A 17560-nucleotide genomic window follows, 5' to 3' on the forward strand; every position below is an offset into this window, starting at 1 on the left:
GTGTGTGTGTGTGTGTGTGTGTGTGTGTGTGTGTGTGTGTGTGTGTGTGTGTGTGTGTGTGTGTGTGTGTGTGTGTGTGTGTGTGTGTCCTCACACTGTACCCTCTTTAAGTGGTTGTTGTACTGGGTGTATGTGTGTCACCTCTCTGGCGGGGGGGACTGGTCTGCTCTGATGTTTCTGGACACGCCTCGGCCTGTTTTCTGAGGAATGCTGAACAACAAAAAGAAACCCTCATAGCACAATACTTGTAGATAAGATTTAAGAAGTTATCTGCAATTAATGGAGTGGGTCACTCACCACCAGCATGCACTGGAATGTGCTAGGCTCTCTGAGACCTCCCAAAGGTGAGCTGAAGTCAAAATTTTATTTGGTGGTGGCAAGAAGGCAACACTTTTAAAGCTGGACTGGCTAAAGTTTGGACAAGGCTAAAGGGTTTCCTCTCACAAAAAAACAAACAAAAAACAACAACCCCAGTTTGAGTATTTCACTTTTTTGTGAGGCGCTTCATTATTTTCCTGTGCAGGTGTCTCCTGTCCGCCTCCTCCAATTCAAAGACTAATGAGGTAGATTAGCAAAACCCTAACAGGTGTCATTTTGTACTTAGCCGTGTGATTGGTTCCAGCTTCCCATAACCTTGGATGAAGCAGAAGTAGCACAGGAACAGACTGATGAACAGAGAGTTTGGAGTGCACCCATAATTATTTATTATAGATTGACTTAATTGACATAATAGCTACCTCTGAGCTCTTACTGACTTGCAGTCGTTCTTAACCTGTTTTCTTTGGAATCCCACAGATTAGTACAAGGTAAGTCTGTGGACCATTTCTTAGATCCCTGATTCACCCAGATATTACAGTGAAGCCAAAAACGTGCCCTTGCATGACAAAAAGTAGAATCAAACCAATTGGCAGTTTCCCAAGACTGGGCCAGATTCTGAAAAGTATATGGTTTTCTTTTACAAGTTACAGTTGTGGTTTTCAAAAAAATCTGGCAAGAAGAAAAATCTCAGGTCCTCTCTGCGAATTGCGGTTGCCCCCCTCATGGGACCTCTGGACTGAAACTACAGATTCACTGTATAATATATATGAGAAATTGTTGCATCAACACATCAGAAAATGTGCAACAAAACCAGTTCATGTTGAAATATGTTGCACCAATACCGAGTTACTTTTGGAGGGTGACAATAAAGATGAAGGAAGAGCACATAAGTTCAATGTTAACACTAATAATGTATAAAACATATTGATTTCATTTGTAATTTTATATGGCCCTTCTTCAACTTAGCATGTAGGTTTCTTTCACTGGTGATATTCACTCACACTAAAGAAAAATTAAAGCTTCTATCCCAACAATTAAAAAAAAAGTTTAGCTGCAGTTATTTATGTATTTGAAACATGGACTTGAACACAAATGAACAATTTTGCAGGCTCACCATGAAAAAAAAACCCAATAAAACATTACAACAAACATGAGAAATCACATTATCAGAATGCACAGTTGAGACATGATGGCCACACTATCAGAGAACTGAAACTGTTTAAAACTGCTGCCTCGTTCTTTTAACTTTTATGTCTTTCTTCCCATCAGGTGGCGTCAATAGCATCAGTCCACACATTCAATATTATGAGGGTTTATCGTACAACAGAGAAGATCTTCACAGGAAGCACTTAAGAGCCAAGAGGGCGACACAGCATCAGCAATATACTCTCCATTTGGATTTTACCGCTTTTCACAGGTGAATTTACATTCCTCCAAGTTCAAATACAAACTTCCAGCCATCCAATTGAATAAACAATTTATAAATGTTTGAGAAAACTCTTTATATTGGATTGTAAACTAACGCCACATGCCGTCTCTTACATGATCTTCGCCCTGATTTGCAAGCTGCTCCCAAAACACTAAAGATGTGGCCACATCTGTAAACGGTGTCTTTGTTTCCTTTTAGGAATTTCCACCTGCTTTTGAGACAAAACACAGCAGCGTTTTCAGAAAAGTTCACGGTGGTCAGTGAAGAGGGGTCCAGATCAGCTGACCTCTCACACATCTACTCAGGAACGCTGCAGGGTGGGTATGATTGGATTACGTGCACTCACTGTAGAATAGGAAATAAGTCTTGTATACTAGAAACAGATACATATATGTTTTTAAATACTTTACAGCAATTGAAGACAAGTGAAAAGAAATTATTTTCCTTTTTCCTTATATTTCCCTCCTGATAACATTCCTAAATTGTATCAATCGCAGCAGCAAAAGTGTGAGTGAGAATCAACATCAGTAACTCATGTGATGACAGGCACATGGGAGACACATTTACTGCACTTTTTTTCCCTTTTTTTTGGGGGGGGGGGAGTTAATAATATACAGATTTTCTTCTTACTGAGCTTTGATGTACATTCACTGGAATCACAAATTCACGTGGAAGTTTATTGCTTTTTCTCTTTCCTTACTACCCATCTTTTCTGCTCCTGATGCATAAATATTACTTCTAATCTTCACATTTATCTCACCCTCTGTGTACTTACTCTAATTCTGTCTCTGCTTATCAGTTATCTCAGTTAGCTTCTTTTTTTCTCTCTCTCTCTCTCTCTCAAACCTTGACATGTTATCTTTTTTTTTGACCCGGTCTAATAGGTGAGAAAGGTTCCGCATGCCACGGGTCTGTGCTGAATGGCCAATTTGAAGGAACCATCGATACAGACAATGGGACTTACCACATAGAGCCATCTTATAGATATACCAGCAACCCATCAAAATACCACTCTATCATCTATCATGAGGACGACTTGGGTAAGGATACTTTCGCACTATCAAAACTCAAAGAAAAAGTTGGCTGAACATATATTCAGCCTAAAAGTTTTAGGGAAAAAAATTAAGCCAAATGACACACTGGAGCTCCAGCTGGTGTCTCCGGCCTTTTGCAAATGATGGGAAAGAGCACAAAACATAAATCCTCTCTACACTAGCTCTCCATAGTTCCACGGCCCCCTTGGCAGCCTCAGAGAAGGACAAACAACTGCAGCAAAACACATTTTCTACTCCAGTGTTATTCATCTTGTTTCATACAGTATCTGCAACCTTCAGCTCTGGTTCAGACGAAGTTTACTATAGGGCAGTGAACCTTGCAGTGAGAGCAGAGTTGTAATGTAACCACACTCACTTACTTACTCTGTGGGGCTTGCTGAGGCCCTTTTTTACCTGGGAACCAGCCAAAACAAAGATAAACTGTGGATGGTGTGATTTTTGCAAGAGGAGGAGGAGGATGGAGTGAGGGTAGTAAAGGTAAAAAAAAGCGGATAGAGGGATTCACTTGTTCACCGAAATGGTAAATGAAAAGGGAGGGAATAAATGCAGAAGAGGGGCATGGGGTGGCTGTTTTAGACTCTTAAGGCCTTAGAGACGGTCGCTACAATAACAGATTGAATTGAGGTCTTGGTTGGCTCACAATTAGCCTTATGATTTGGCCAGATGGCAATCATCAATGAGCTGTCAAAATGTGCATGTGTATTTTTCTGTGTATGATTCCCATGGTTGACTGCACATAATTGAAGTAGTATTTGAATATTTCCAGAAAGCCCGTTCCTGGAAGCACTGCGAGTGGTGCCAGAACCTCCCTGTGATTGTCCTTAAGTCTTCTCAGATTGTGTGGCCGCCTTCCTTGCAACTCCTCCCGCCACTTTCTTTAGCCTTTCAAGGTTGAAGTAAAACTGTAGCTCCATTAGACAACACAGCAGCTGATAACATCCTGTTCTCTCATTCATCGGCCAGCGTATCAGCAGGAAACGGTGAAAGATTTGGCAGATAAGCCAATAAACAATCAATGACAAAATGACAAAATGGGACATGAGGGGTGACATAATGCCCCTTGTTGTGCATTTTCACTTCCTGCGGTTGTCGTCTGGAGGCAACACGGGTTATGTGAGGTCGTTTCTGTCCCGTGGGATGTTGGATGTCATGACACCAATTAGACGTAGGATAACAGGACACAGTGAACGCAGTCCAATTTGTACAAATGCAGGGAAATGACCTCAACACACCTGGTCACAATCAAATACTATTTTTTTTTAGATCAAGAGCTTGATTCACAATGCTGAATGGCAACACACATCAAGATAGCAGAATAAAATGCAGATTTCATTCATTAAATCAGACAAGTTTGTAAGTCAACATTTTACAGAAAAATTCCTCCTAACAAATTAGATTTTAGATTTTAAAATGATCACATTAGTGACTTTAAAATGATGAATGGACCCAAAATAAAAGTGGGTGACCTGTTGCTGCAACATTTCCTATAAGATGTTTTTTGTATCACAGCCCCGTCCATATTTGTCCCATTTGTTGGTTTTATTATATGTCAGGGACACCAAAACCAATTGGTTGTTTGTTTCAGCAACGTATTTCAACCTTTATATTGCTAGCATGTTTGCAAGTTCAACCTGTCCATACGTTGGTGTTCTTCAACCATATATTTTCCTTTCACAGTCCAGAGACAGCACATGTTGCATAACAGAGGTTAATTGAATTTAGGGGAGGACATGTGACTTTCTGTTCGCCCTGGGATGGACATTCTCATTGTGATTCATTCTCAGTGTCTTACCCAGTGTTTCTCTCGTTATTATGGAAATAAAGTCTTTAGTACATATCTATACAATAAACGTTAACAGGCTCAATTAACTTAAACTGAACTTGACTTTGAAAGGTTTTTAAAACTTTTAATTTCTTCTAAATGTGATGTGTGTGAGGGTGGGCCTCGCCTCCAAAGCTAACAAACTGCTGCACTAAATACAGATACCATTATCACTAATGGAGGTCAAAGAGTAAGAAAACGTGAAGCACACTGAGCAAGAGAACGAGGCAGAAAGGAGAAGAAGAGGACAGAGAAGCCATCACTGGTGCTCATGCTAGGCTAAGCTGGCAAATCAATTCAAACGGTGAAATGAGGATTGTGCTGAACAATTAAATTGTCAATTGCATTGCACTTTTAGCTGTAAAAATTCGGATAGATAAGGTAGTAGTGCGAAGAGTTACCCGTTGCTCCCAGGTGAAACAGGAAGTGATACAGTTACTGTGACGCAACCGTATGTGAGTCATCTGAAATACAGAGCAGAGATATCAAATATAGAAATGATATCATTTTGAGGAACTGTTCCCTTTTGTTTTGAGCATGTGCTCCTGAGTTTACAGTTTTAATTTGAAAATTAGGTTAAAGTACCGTGTTTCTCACAGATGTTATTTTTGGTATTTTTGCACGTGAAGGCTTCAGCTGGAAGGAACAGCAGGAAACGTTAGATCACTGAGTCAAGAAACATAAAGGTCATGACCTTAAAACAGGAGTGCAATAATCCAATAAAAGTACAAAAATGCCCTGTTTGTTAAATGTCTAAATTAATGTTCACTTATTTGACTCTCGCTCCACCACACTGACTCGTCTTTATCATAAAAACGATGCACAAGACTTAGCGATTCAGATGTGATTTAATCACACCAATAAACTGTCTTTACTAACAGAAAACAAAGCAACAACGTGTGTTTGATTGCTGTTCCCCACCTTGATGTCTTTCATGTTTGTCTGAGTGTGTGACAGTCGTCACCTGGTGGCTTGGGTACGTGACGGGCTTTTCTTTTGTGTTCCGATTGTCGGTTCGTCTGTGTTTCCATGTTTCTGTGGCTCTGCGTGGCTGTTCTCCTGTGCTTCAGTGCCTTTTTCTCTGTGTCTCAATTTCCTTTTGGATAACATTCTGACTTTTGGATATTTGGTTTCAAAAATTTTTGGCAATAAAATGAATTTTCTCATCAACAATGTGGCACCTCTCCTGAGCCAAACGTAGCATTACCAGTGAGGGGGAGAGGGAGAGAGAGCATGGGAAACCGGAGAGGTCTGTATATAATTTTGCTCGTGGGTCGACACCAGCCTTTTAGGTCTCCGCTTCCACCCCAACCCCCACTCGTGCCATGTATGGACTAAATTGGGGGTTTGTGATTGGGTGAAGGACTTGGGTAGAATGGTGTGATCCAATCATGTGTCCCTGTTCCATTATAGGCTCATCTCCGACCTGTAGAGACCGAACTGGTAACAGCGTTTCACAAAGACAGACTTTGTATTTTCTCCTTGATGTTATCATGGGTCACCTGTTCGCTGGCAGAACTTTGCCTGATTCTGTCGCTCACATGTGAAAGTGATTATTATTTCACATGACTCTACTGTAGGCAGAGAGCAAAGATATTGTGTCTACATTAATGCCGCTTGGATATTTTGTTTCTGTGTCGTGGTCTTTGTTTTGACCACCACTGCTGGTTCTATTGCATAATACACTGGGAAAAAAATAGTTTTTAATGCTTATGTCCACTCATGTTGCATATAGCCCATATCCATCATATTCATACAGAGATACACCATGTACTTGATAATGAACCTATCATTCTCTGTTTTAACATGCCGTTTTCTTGACCTTTCCTACTTTGCACACATTTTTGAGCAACTTCGTTTTTGCAAGTGCAAGAGGATGAGCCAATTAATAGAAATGTAATGTTTCCCTTGACTGAAATCCCATCTTTGCTACATCAATCCAAATGCAATCAGTGGAGACCCAGGGGAGTTGCAAATCACAGACAAAGTAGGAATTTTTTTGTGAATTCAAACCAGCTGCTTTCACAGGCTTTCCACAGAATGTCTCAGGACTCCAGACCACAGTGCAAGATTTCCAAATGGAGGACCTCTATTTATAAAGTGCTTCAGCGCATGAAGGTGTCTGAAACAATTCATTCACTGCAAACTTGAGGAGCCAGTCAATAACTAAAGTATAACTAAATAAAAATAAAAATAGGCCATAAAAATGATAAAACAAGGTTTTAAGAAAGGAGGAACATCATATTTAATTTAATGTAACTAAATTACAAAAAAAAACATCATACATTTTACAGGTGGATTGGTCAAAGAGAAAATAAATCCCACAGCTATCACCGATTGGATGACAAGGATAAATGCTGGCATTAAAGCAACAATGTGTGTGGAACAGACAAGACATATCTGTCAGAAAAAAAGGACATGTAGTTGCTGAAATCCCAGATACACTTTCCTACCTTTCCTGCTGCAAACTTGTGATGAGTAGAAACACTGAATTGACCATCTACAGAAGCAAAGCTCATACCCAATGTCAAAAGGCTTTTTGTTACAAATATTTCCACTGAGTACATTGACCTTCTCAACCTCAGATTTTAAATGATTCAATATTTCTGCTTGGGTCATTGCCCCCGAGTTGACCATATCCATTGCAAGATATTTAAATGATCTAACCAGAAATAAAGAATACTGTGGCCCTGGGTCTCATTGCATATGTGTGTGTTGATTTGTCAGCTTTGCTTTCACAATTTCTTGTTTGCTCCCAAAAAGTACTCAAGGTTGAACCTGCCTCGTTATTTATCTCTGTTCCGTTTTTTTTATTATGCCGAGAGAACATGAGCTAAAGGGACACATTCAAGGTCAAAATTGCTCATGACAGTGTTTGCTTGGCAGTCTGTGCCTGTGAGTGTTTGGCCAAAGGTGAGTCACAAAACAAAGTGGATTTAATATGACCAATATCCGTACGTGAACTTAAATGTGTTTGTTTTTCCTGCAGTTCTGCCAGACAGGACTTCTGCCCCTGATGCTTTCTGTGGTGCAGAACTTCTGAATAACCTCACCGAAAGCCTCGACCCCCATCAGGTGGGACAGTCCAGACATAACTGACACAACAAACGAACGGAGTGTAAATGAACAAAAAAATAATAATTTCTGGATTTTGAATTCACTTTCACATGTCTCCGTTTATTCATGCATGTCCTCATTTGTTTCTGAATTTAAGGCTCACATGTATTAGGTATGTTAGAAAGGTAAACAATCCTAGTCAAAATCAGATTTGTGAACTGGGTGAAGTAGAATGGCACATGGCACAAAATAGTCAACCCCCATCCCCATCAGCTCTCATTTGAATGAAACATCTTTTCGAAAGAGGCCAGAGACAGACCTACAGCATGAGGAAGCACATCTGCAAACGGCATGTGAAATTGGAGGGAAGCTTTTTGCAAACAGTTGAGCACTGCTCCATTACATCCTAATTTCATGTCAACCATGAGCCGAAGTGATTCACAATTCTTCCATGCTGAAAGTTGAAATAGTAAATAGGTGTTTCACTCCCTAAACTATTCATCAACTATCTCATATCAATGTTTGCCCTGTGTTGGAGTGGTGACCTGTCCAGGGTGTAATGTGACCGAATAAATGATTGAAGGTCTGAATAAATGAATTGCCTCCATCTGCCATTATCACAGGTCATTCATTCATTCATTTTATCCATCATACTGCTCAGAGTGTACTGCACCTGTCCAAGACAAACTTCATTCTGCTGTGAACTGTAAACAACAGCACTGATAAACATCTGCGATCAGTATTCTGCTGAAATCCCCCTTGGGCACGTTGCTAATGACTAACCTTTGACCAAGTGGGTGGTGATCTCAATGTCCATTGTCGACAATGGATGCCGAGACATCGGTTTGGATCTATTTTTAATAACATACCTGCCGGTGGAGATCATTTCCACTATTTGAATCTCAAATGATCGGAACAGATGTTTTTTCCCAATGGAAAGTCCGCATTGTGTTCCCACTGAAATACATCCACCAGTCTCGCCGGCACTTTCATATCAGTAAAGGATCAACGTTTAGTTTCAGACAAGCTGTATTCCCCGTTGAAATGTTCTGATCAAAGACAAAGCCACCTAGGCTCTGGGGAACAAATTTAAGTACATTTAAGCAATTAAAAAGGCCTTATCATAGTTTAGCGCTGCCTTTGTCCTCCCGCCTCATGTTCTGATGTTTCATCCTACAGGAGGCGCCACTAAGCCGGTCCAGGCGAACTCTGGACGAGTCAAAGACCAGTTGCCTCATCCACTTCCATGCTGACCACCTCTACTACAAAAAGTTCAAGTCTGTAGAAGCTGTTGTGGCTCAGGTGAGAACTTTAAATATGCCTTTGAAGACACTTTGTCATTTGTCTATCATAAGTGTTACAGTAGCAGTTATAAAAGTAAAAAACAAAAATGACACAAGAAGAAATATTGTGCTACGTTTTGAGCCTCAAGTGCATCTGTTAGTTATGGGTTTTTTTTGGAGGCTTTTTTTGTTTCTTTCGTGGGGGTGGCGTGGGAGGTGGGGGTTTGGAAACAGAAAAATGGATTCACTTCATAGAGTGCATTGTTTATCAGACTGTCTCCTTCTGAGATTAAAAAATAAATAAATCCAACTGATTCACCAATTCGGAGCAGAGGTTTCACTGAGTGCATCATGCTTTGTTTACAAACTTGTTGCAGGATCTATTGTTTCAGATGTTGCCTGCACGCTGCTACATTATTGCTCACTTTGACGCTCAAAGTTAAAGTCTGATAGTAAGTGACGGCATATGAGATGTGCAGTAAATTAGTCAGAAGGTCAACCAGGAGTTTTTGACCTGTTATAAAATGTCACAGTCACGATAGTTGAAACGGGTGTAAAATGTAACAGATGTGTGAAAATATCAACAGTGATGTTAACAAAATTATCATACATGTATTTTTTGACTTTTAAAAGTCTGGATAAACTGAGCAGAAATAAATAATGCTTCATGTGTATATACATCTGTCTCTTTTCAGGCCCCTCAAAATAGCCCTTACATTTTAAAAAGGTTGATGACCCTATTGACCACTGGAGCTTTTTTTCCCCCAAAAGTTGAAAATTTCCCCATCTGCTGACCATCGGACCTGATTTTGACTTTTTTGTGTCGGCCAAGCCGTCTATGAACTTCAGAACCACTGTCTTTCACTCTGCACACGCTATTTAACAACAAAATACATTTGTATGAACTATTAACAACTCTGGGAATTTTTTGTTTGTTTGTTTGATTTGTTTATTGGTTTGGCGGTTAAGTTTATTGTCAATAATATGAACAATTTCAAGACTTTTGGTGTAAAGTTCATTCTTACTGTGTTAAGGAAGGATTTTGGTCACCCAATCTGTTGGCGCTACTTCGCTGTATAACGGGCCAAATTCCAGACCTTGTCGAGACACACAAAGCAGTCAAGACACTGGAGGCCACTGCAGACCTTCTTGCTTTTTGACAATATGGAGTCACATGGCGAGAGCAGACATCTGGCTCAAACAACTTCACGCCAAGGCTTTTATGCCCGGCAAAGAGCGGCAAGTACACATGGTTGAATGAGCAGAACCAGTCACTCCTATGACAGCTTGACTATGGAACTTTATCATGAAACAACAAGCTGGAGTTCAGAAGTGAAGTCGATCTACAAGTACAACGTCAACACAGAATCACAAACTTCAACCAGATTTTGGATGTTTAGTGAACCCCCGTAGTTTAATGCACACTGTGAAGTGTGAGGAGGGATTATCGTATTAAAGTTACTGAACTTGTGTGACCCTCTTTATTGCGCTGAGGCTGAGGTTTTGGATTCAAGCTGATTTGATTCGGTTGCATCTGTTTGGTCTCAAAGTGTCTTTGGACATGCTTTGATCGTTGATTCAGTAAAAAAACCTTTTCATTGGGGTCAGTGGCAGGGCTGGAAGTAACACATTACAAATATTGACATTTCTGGAATCAAGTGGGTCTGGGTACACATATTTGAAGTACAATTCACAGCATGTTATTGACTTTAAAATCATAAGTCCCGACTGAGTATACCCACAATGATGTCAAGTGAATTTCATGAAAATTAATAATGTATTGATTTTTCCAAACTTTTCTCTGGTGGTTGGATGATACCTTTAAATGCTGTGACGATCAAGATATATGATTGTGCACTTCATTACAATATAATTACTTTTTCAATTATTTCATTATTTTAAAAAATCCCCAAATCTGTGATATTTTTTGGGTGTTCCACGTTTGATACAAACTGAAGAAGGCACAGATATCAGGCTCCATCTCGGACATGTTTCTTTTTAGAGCGTTTAGTAAATTGAATCTATTTCGAACAGAGACAAGGTCACCTGAAGATTTGGGCAGTTTGTCCTCATAGCCGCTTCTTTTGTGGCTACTCTGTTATTCTGTCCGGTCCTCCTCCTGCTGTCCGGCCTCTCATCACCTACTCTGACCCTCCTCAGATTCTTTCCATTACAAACACGCACACTTGTTGATGTGATTGAGTGAGTGCCAGAGCTTTGTGCACCGGCCGAGAAAAGTTGTGCTGATCTCTGAATGTCAATGCACAGAATGTTGTTGTCACTCACAGTCTCCTCTGGTCAAGGTGTCAATATTTACGTGGGTGATAGTTTCCTAGCGGGCTCAACTTCATGTTTATGCCCGGCTCTATAGAGTTGGACCTCTGCATGTGACTGCTCTGCACGTGCCCAGCTGAATGGTTGACCAACTGTGTCACCCATACAGAAAAGGCCCCGTGGCTGGCCCCATTTTACAGGTTACCAGACACAGTTCTTTTATATTTTTTGTTTGTAATTTAGCCAAAAATGCTTGTATTGTTTTATTCTGTTCAGGGCACCACAGGGGGGACATTTCAAAGAAATATCCAATGCATTGTCAGAAGGATCAGACACTATACCAGCTGTGAAATGTTTTCTATTTGTTTAAAAAAAATAGAAAAGAAAAGTCCATAGCATTCCTGTTGTGTATCAGTCAGTTCGTGACACTGATGTTTTCTAACAAAAACTTGTATTTTTCACAGATTGCATCCTACGTCCGAGCAGTGAATGACGTATACGACAAAGTGGACTTCGATGGAGTCAAGCTGATCAACTTCAAAGTGAAATCTCTGCATGTAAGCAGCTGGTGCACTGAAACAATAACCCCTATAGGGATAAACCTCAAATATAGAGCACCAGTAACACAGAGCAATATATTACACTGCACTCCAAACCTTTATCTGTTATAAAGCAATACATCATGGCCTTCTTCTGAGTTTTTTTATAATAGGGATTTATGGAGATAAGTTGATAAGTGCACCAGTCACAGTCTATCCATTAAGAATCAAACAAAGTGAACGAAAAAGGCCACCATGTGTACGTCAAGTAAGCTGTCCATCTTTCCCCTCAGGTGATAACTGAAGAGGATAAAAACGATCCTCTGCAACCTCTGTACATCGGACCTGAGAAGCTTCTGAGTCTCTACTCTGAGAACAACTGGGGGAACTTCTGCCTGTCCTACCTGCTCACTAACAGGGACTACAGTGGAGTGCTGGGGCTGGCCTGGGAGGGCAAAAGTGGTGAGTCAGAATCACTGCATCAGAAATCTCAACGTCACGCATTCACAATTCAATTACAATGCAACAGTTTCTACTCACCTGCATATGAATGCTGAGGTGATTACAACTGATACGCATGCAAAGCACAACATGGGGGTATCTTATTTTGTTGTTGATCACTTTCACAGCACATCACAGCAGCGGTTTGCAATAAGAGAATCAGTCACATATAACCAGTATCCTGATTGTTTCACTTTGACTTCTTTTTTAGCTGCTTGTGCCATCTGAGTTCAATTTTGTGGCTCTGAATGGGGTGGAAATGATCTCAACCGTTGAGTTTTCCAATATTAAATAAGAATGTTGAGACTGTTTCAATATACACTGAATCTCAAAACATGTGAACAGAAAGAAAAAGTGAATTTCCCCACCGTTAATGAAATTACTGACGGAGAAATGTAAAGACAGAGCTGTTATTCAGCTGAAGGCACAGAAAGTCTCCAAAGAGCTCAACATCATCAAACGTCCTTATAGATATTCTGAAATGTAAAAATGCTTATTTCTTGACACATGTTCATTGCACCGTGTTTCAGTCATCAGTTTTTATTTTTTATTTTTACAAATACGAACTTTGTAAACGACATAGTCATCTTACAATCAGGGTCATCTTATATTTGGACCAATACAGTATTGCATATTATAAATTCTCTTTAGTGATTTCATGATATTGCTGTTGTATATGTTGCACCAGCATATATATTTCCAGAAAATGTCTCTTTAAGATGTACATGTTTGCACAAGATTAATCAGATTCATAGTCAATATGGTAATTAGAGCTAAAGAGGAAAAAGTAATGCAAGAAAGGTATGATTAGGCCAAGTTGTTTCCCACTGCTTCTCCTCCTAATGATATGCTAAGCTAATTACATGCTTGCTAGAGCATGATTCAATGGAGTAACGATCTTGTTGTTTCACTGAAAAGAGAATGTCTTTATGTTTATTTACATTTTAAATGGAATATAAATTTACAAGCTGTTCCAATGATTGAAAATAATATGACTTTAAAGGTGTATTGCTCATTTCTCAGAAGTGAATGGGCCTCATGTGTAACTGATTGGAGATAACCCTCTGACTTTAGGCCTGAGGCTCGTGTAAATTAATCCACACTGTTTTGACAGCAGACAAGAATTTGAAGTATTGAATCAAGGGCTGTCTCCAGAATAAACAAAAATATGAAATAGATATAAGTCAGTCTGTGTATGAACACTGGAAGGGGAAATGTTTTCCTGCTCTGCCTCTCTGTGTGAAACTCTGCGTGAGTCTCGGCTTATCTGGTGAAGCGCCGCTCGTACTCCGGCTCCCAGGATCCCCTGGCTGCACGTGAAAAAAGAAAATCTCATCAAGGGTCACATTCAACACTCCCTTACAGTTTCCAAAGCAGTGTGAAGTATTTGACCCGTGACTTGGGTGAAGTGAGTCAACGACTGTGTAGAATCAGCTTGAATCGAACTGCATCCAAAAATATTATTGGAAAGATGGTTGATGAAACACGCGTGCATTTAGTCAAATTATTGTTAAAACTCATGTTGTAGATTCACCAGTCAGGTGCAATGGTAAAATGCATGTCAGTTTTATGTGTGGGTTTTTATTATTTTATTATTTTATAGTGCACAGTTACAGGAATCATCCACTCCTATTTCAAATATCATTTATGTAAGATAACGTTAGCTGAGCTAAGTAAACTCATTAGTCAACAATCCTCAGTTCTGTATAAATCCTCAGAGCTGCATAAACTGGTAGGTGCATATGCGTCTTATTTCTTGATCTTATCTTAAATTCTGATAACTTTACTTAAATGGCTTATCAAGATTTTCCAGTGCCAGTTTAAAGGTAAACATGCACGTAAACATCCCTCTGCTCAGTGTCTTGGTGTTATTGAATGGGTTTTTAGATATTCATAGATGACACAGCCATGAATCTTTTTTATAGCTTCTACCCAAAATGTTTATTTCCAAACTATCAGCTTGAATACCATTAAGCAGCAGAACTGCAGCCCAGTCTGCCTATGGATTATTTACTGGAGGAAGTTGGAAACGTATGTGGGAATTACTGTGGTAGGAGGTCCTCTCCCCTTGTATCTATGACATTGTCTCTCACTCAGTGTTTGATTGGCTAAACTGAGGGGCGTGAGCGCAGACCACCACAGTGACATGTGATCCACACACACCCACACAAGCACACGCACACACATGCGCACATATGCACAAATGTGTTTACATGCCTTTTGCAGATTTTAGTGACTTTGATGAATTTCATGCAAACTTAATCTAAACTGAACCATAAAAAAAATACTTACTTAAATTCAAACACAGTACGACCTCGAAAGGCTTCACCTAAAGATCTTTCACAAAGATGTTGTGTGTGCGTGCATGTGTCTCCATGGGACTTTGCATTGATTTACATTCATTTCCTGTACACTTAATTAAATCTTCATAACCACCAATGTCTTACCCTGACTTTACTCTGACCTTCATTTAACCTTAGTTATCTCAAAATAATAATTGCAAGGACAACAGGTCCTCATTATGTTAGTGTGTAAACAGACATCGTCCTCACAGTAGTTATAAATATAGGTAAACACACACACGCGCGCGTCTTAGCGAGGATTGCATTCCACAGCGGAGTTACCATGGTGACATCTCACGTGAGGAACACATGCACACGCGCATTGTGGATTCATGATGGCATTGACATTGTTGTGACTTCTCCGCATCATGTGACCGCCTCCAGGGAAAGAGCAGCTCGGATAATGTTTGACCTCCAGGGGCCGATACACTCTGTATCTTCATAACCTACTTCCAGTAGTTTACAAGCGGTCTTGGGTAATGGACGGCCTCTAAGCACACAATCATAAACTCCAACATCCTTAGACTTCACTCATCCCGCTACAAGAGAGCACACACATGTAGGAACGCACAACCCCCCACTACACCGTCCGAGTTGCATGTGTCGGTGCAGGATGGGGGTTGGGGCCAGAATATCCTGCTCCACTGAGGCTTTCAAACCAAAAAATTCCTCCCGCTTCTTGTGAGACTGAGTGAGGCAGACGCTAATGTTATACACAGTATGTTTGGAGTCTTTTGCACCGAGAGCTGGAGTTTAACATTTGAATCAAACACATAGAAAATGGCTGCATTTGAATAGTATTTTAAAAAAAACCTTTGAAAGGTGAATTTAGAGGAGAGACAGCGAGTGAAAAACACAAATAAAATACAAAAACACAATAGGAATAGTAGTGCATGGCTGTGAGAAAATGTTGCTTTTGACAGTTACATTTTGCTGTGTAAAAAAAAAAGTTTGTATTAAGCCATAATGTTGTTTGCTTTGAATATTCAAGTGAAATTACTACTTATAAAACTTAAAAGATTTTCTCGTCATGACTTAAGGCTTTTAGAAAATTGTGCATCTATCCCTTGAGGTAAATGAGAACTTTGTAACCCTCTTCCCTGTTTTCTGCGGATGGACTTGCAGCGTTTATTTTATTTTCCAAAAGAAACCGACACATAAAGTCTTTAAAGGGATTAAAAACGCATTAGAAAAAATACACACAAGACACATCTTCTAATATAACCAATTTCTTGTGATTGTGTACTTGCTTTTCTAGTTACATGATGATTGTGAATTTTAGGTTAGTAAAGATAAGGAAAATAACAAAGTTATAACTCACCAGGTAAAATAGAAACTTTTTATTTTGTGATTAGTAATGAGAAAAATATTAGAATTTTTTTTTTTTACATGTTTGATTACTGTAGCTTTATTGTTCGTGAGAAGTTCACACTACAACAAAACAAAACATTGATATTATTATTATTATTAGTAGTAGTAGTAGTAGTAGTAGTAGTAGCAGTAGTAGTAGTAGTAGTAGTAGTAGTAGTAGTAGTAGTAGTAGTTGTTGTTGTTGTTGTTGTTGTTGTATCACATCATACAGATCCAAAACAATGAAGAAAGAATATTCAGCTTGAAAAAACATTCCAGACAATTGAATGTCTTTAGTTTTCAAGAACAAAAATAACAGTCAGTTTAACTGGTCATTGAACTGCGAGGACAATAAGAGCAATGATGGAAAGTTCCCGGGTAAGGATACATTACTTTACAGTACTTTTGGTTGGCGTCCAGCGTCGTGCATCTGATGGTTTCTGAGAAGTGCGGATGTTGTTACGAGCGATCAAAGTCTGGCCAAGTCTGCTGTTGTTGTTACAAGTGTTGTATGGACACTGAAACTTCCTCCCATTAGTTGAGGAAAGATTGGCCTTTAACTATTGTTCATTCTTAAGAAAACATGTGAAACTGTGTTTGCTTATGTGTGCATGTCCACGTGCATGTGTGTGTGTGTGTGATTACCGTCACGCCTGCCTCAGTGCGCAGCAATATATTTGTCTATGAATGTAATTAAGACTAATTAATCAAACATATTTGTAACAGAGCTGGTATCCGTCTATTGATGAGTCAGTTTTCAGAGGTACTAGTGATATCTGCAGGTTTGTTTGTTCGCTTGGACTTGTGTTTATCCAGTGAGCTAATAGTAAGAGTCTTTCATTGGGGATCTTTTCTGTGGTAAAGACAAGACGGAGGAGGAGACTTAACCACAGCCTCTCTCTGCTCAATGCTGCCAAAATCCACAGCACTGGCCCCCAAAGCGGCACTCTTTCTAGGAAATCTAGCTCCTTGAATAGCCCACAAGGGGGCCATTTTAGGTCAAAAGCAGGGAATGCTGCAAAAATGCATTCACAGTTTGTGATCTGTATGGATGAGGGAGTGCCGCCTGTCCTGCTGTGTGGCTTTTATCTGCAAAGTTAAACAATTAAAGAGGAGAATATTTATCCCCCTTTCTTCTTTTTATTTTATTTCCAAGTGAAAGTTTAAATATCTTAGTGGGTATTTGCATTTGTAGCCACTTCATGGTATCAAATGCCAGGAGATAGAATGGCATCAGGTGACTGCATTGTCCCTTCACATGATGGTGCAGTGGCCCTGTCTCCGCGCTTCACAGCAGCCTCTTTGTTTCTGCCACAGCAGAGGTCGACTGTTTTCCAGCCTCTAACTGTCCCTCACTGTGGCCGGAGGTCAAATGCACATCTACAATGCAACAAAAAACACTCTGATGGGAAATGCAGAGATCGGCGGCTGGTTCCCACAGACCTCAGTGACACCTGTTTCGCCGAAACACACGCTAAATTACTCCAACATGACGTGTGGTGTACCAGCTTCACCCCCCCCCCCCCCCCCCCCCAAAAGGATCTGTAATATTGTGTAACAGGTGTTACATAAAACTCACGTTTGACTGCT

General features: G+C 39.9%; 1 protein-coding gene across 1 annotated transcript in view; it reads left to right on the forward strand.

Moving 5' to 3' along the window:
- Nucleotides 1-304: 304 nt before the first annotated feature.
- The window catches only part of LOC308137160 (disintegrin and metalloproteinase domain-containing protein 10), a gene marked incomplete at both ends in the record, with an annotated part of 28965 nt that continues 11709 nt past the window's right edge, over nt 305-17560 (forward strand). The window contains 8 exons of the mRNA XM_080505734.1: nt 305-344; nt 1588-1735; nt 1946-2064; nt 2632-2787; nt 7614-7699; nt 8861-8983; nt 11703-11795; nt 12071-12239. Coding sequence (XP_080361860.1) covers nt 305-344; nt 1588-1735; nt 1946-2064; nt 2632-2787; nt 7614-7699; nt 8861-8983; nt 11703-11795; nt 12071-12239 — 934 coding nt within the window. The remainder of the gene's footprint in view (nt 345-1587; nt 1736-1945; nt 2065-2631; nt 2788-7613; nt 7700-8860; nt 8984-11702; nt 11796-12070; nt 12240-17560) is intronic.

The sequence above is a fragment of the Blennius ocellaris genome, assembly GCF_963422515.1.
Source record: "Blennius ocellaris genome assembly, chromosome: 12".
NCBI classification, from domain to species: Eukaryota; Metazoa; Chordata; class Actinopteri; order Blenniiformes; family Blenniidae; genus Blennius; species Blennius ocellaris.